The sequence below is a fragment of the Sinocyclocheilus anshuiensis genome, unplaced genomic scaffold, assembly GCF_001515605.1.
Source record: "Sinocyclocheilus anshuiensis isolate Anshui unplaced genomic scaffold, SAMN03320099.WGS_v1.1 scaffold832, whole genome shotgun sequence".
In the NCBI taxonomy this organism is placed as follows: domain Eukaryota; kingdom Metazoa; phylum Chordata; class Actinopteri; order Cypriniformes; family Cyprinidae; genus Sinocyclocheilus; species Sinocyclocheilus anshuiensis.
Window position 1 is genome coordinate 92134 of NW_015549602.1, and position 2242 is coordinate 94375.

The following is a 2242-nucleotide window of genomic DNA, read 5'->3' on the forward strand; positions in this document are numbered from 1 at the left end:
AGACTTAAAACTGTGGCATGTATAGTCTCAGAGAAATTCACTAAAATACAATGCCCTCATATGAGGATGCAGGGTCTCAGGAGGTTAAGACTGGTTTTGTGGTCCAGGGTCACAAATACTCTTAGAGCAAAAAATTTAGGAGTATATTAAGAAGGACTATATTGCAACAGTGTAAGATGATCAAAGACAGGCTCTTACTCTATAGTCATATGTCGCTTCTGGGTTCTCATCACAGGCAATGACCTCTGGCGCCATCCAATAAGGAGTGCCAATGAAAGTGTTTCTCCTGCCAACTGTCCTGTCCAACTGAGCGCTCACACCAAAGTCAACTGTAAAATAGGACACGATGTGATTAAAACAGAAATTAAATGGCAAGTAATAATATTATAGCTATTAGCAATTTTTTAATTACATAAAATAAAACTAAAGACTGACATCTGTAGCTGTGCTTGCAAACCTTTAAAAATAAAGGCTCTAATTAGACCCAAATCTGTTGATGTTGGTCATCTGAGGTAAAGGGGTCATTAATTGAGAAATCTAATTTTCAGATTTTTTGAAATACATTTTCTAAAATGATGTCAGTTTTTGATGTAAAGTAAAAGTGATGCAAGTAAAAAGTATTTCATTTATTTATTTTAGGAAAATAAAAGAATGTGACTCACCCAGTTTCACCTCTGCATTCTCTGTTAACAGCACATTCTGACCCTTGATGTCACGATGGATGACATGGTGGGCATGCAAATGGGCCAGACCCTGAAAAGAAAAAATAACCCTACATTAAACTTGAGATGTAAAAGTTATGGAAATAACACATATTTCCACCCTTGAGAACAAACTTTGAATAAAAGAATTCAGTGAACAGAAACGGAAGAGACTGGAGATATTTCTATGAAAATAGAAAGTCCTGAGAAAGAGTGTAAATGGAGAGCTTTTGCTGTCACTCACTCTCAGAATCTCTCTGGAGATGTATGCAATCCAGTCTTCTTTCAAACTGTTGCCTTTGGTGTTCTTAACAAGGTCTGTTATAGAGCCAGCACCACAAAACTCCATGACCAACTGCATAGACAAAGAAACAGACAGAAAAATCAAAGGGGGCAAAACAACAACATAAAATAGGCCTTAAAAAGTTAAAATACTTTTGTTGCATTTAAACTTATAATTATTATTATCTCACATGCTGCTGCTGCTTCTATACAAATTTAGCATCCGTATCGGAAAATGAGCCTGCCATCTCCCAACATAAAAACATTGGTGAATCATGGGTGTGGGCTCTTTTGACCCAGACTGGCTAATAGTCTTTTGATATCATCCTATAAACTGTAGCAAACTCCTAGCAACCACACAGCTATCTGTCTGAAAGAATGCATGTCCTTAAACCCTTCAATCTTCAAGCTTTTAAAACTGCTTCAAACTTTCTGGTCAGGCTTTTCTGTCTTGACAAACTTTTTTTTTTATCTAGTTGATATTTTTTAATGCTACAGTACATCACTGAAATGCACTTTATTTAATTAGACCGTGAGGCAGTGAAAAACATGATAGATGTTCAGATACCCACCCATAGCTGGTCATCATGTCCAGGAGGACTCTTCTTGATAAAAGCACCATAGTATGTGGCAATGTTTCTGTGGTGGGAGTATTTCTTCAGCATGTTAATCTCAAGTTTAATCTCCTCTTCCTCGTCCTAAACCAAACACATCAACAGAAAGACACATACAAAATTTGATGAACCATAAAACACCAAAGAGATCCAAGCTAATTCTTTTCAGACATGCGGTCAAAGGAGGCAAACACTTTTTTTTTTATTCATGTACAATTCAGGGGTACCGAAGACGTCACTTCCGCTATGCTTGCCGCTATTTTTGTGTCTGATATGACAAAGAACACCGCACATCTAAATGAGACATAATAAAAAAATAAAACATTAAAATAATAAATTACCTTTTATTACCACTTCCCACATTGAGCTTTGGACCCTAACATGGGTACAGCAACTAACATGGGTACTAACTAGGGATGCACCGATACCGATACTGGTATCGGTATCGGGCCCGATACTGAGCTCCTGTACTCGTTAAAATGCCCCGATACCATCACACAGCATGTGATAAGCGCCATATTCAGACAAAGAAACACCGACAACAGAACAACAGACAGCAGAATGGAGCTAAGGATGTCTACTACGAAGTATATGTATGCAATGAATATAACGTTAAACATTCAGTATTAACGCCTGTATAGCTGA

The 2242-nt window shown here is 37.3% G+C and overlaps 1 protein-coding gene across 4 annotated transcripts in view; it reads right to left on the minus strand.

The window, feature by feature from the left end:
• The window catches only part of LOC107658686 (mitogen-activated protein kinase kinase kinase kinase 4-like), a 128622-nt gene that overhangs the window by 73508 nt on the left and 52872 nt on the right, over positions 1 to 2242 (minus strand). For all 4 annotated transcript variants that reach the window (XM_016447337.1, XM_016447336.1, XM_016447335.1 and 1 more), the window contains exons 4-7: positions 1556 to 1681; positions 946 to 1056; positions 663 to 753; positions 199 to 329 (exon numbers count right to left, since the gene is read on the minus strand). In XM_016447337.1, coding sequence (XP_016302823.1) covers positions 199 to 329; positions 663 to 753; positions 946 to 1056; positions 1556 to 1681 — 459 coding nt within the window. The remainder of the gene's footprint in view (positions 1 to 198; positions 330 to 662; positions 754 to 945; positions 1057 to 1555; positions 1682 to 2242) is intronic.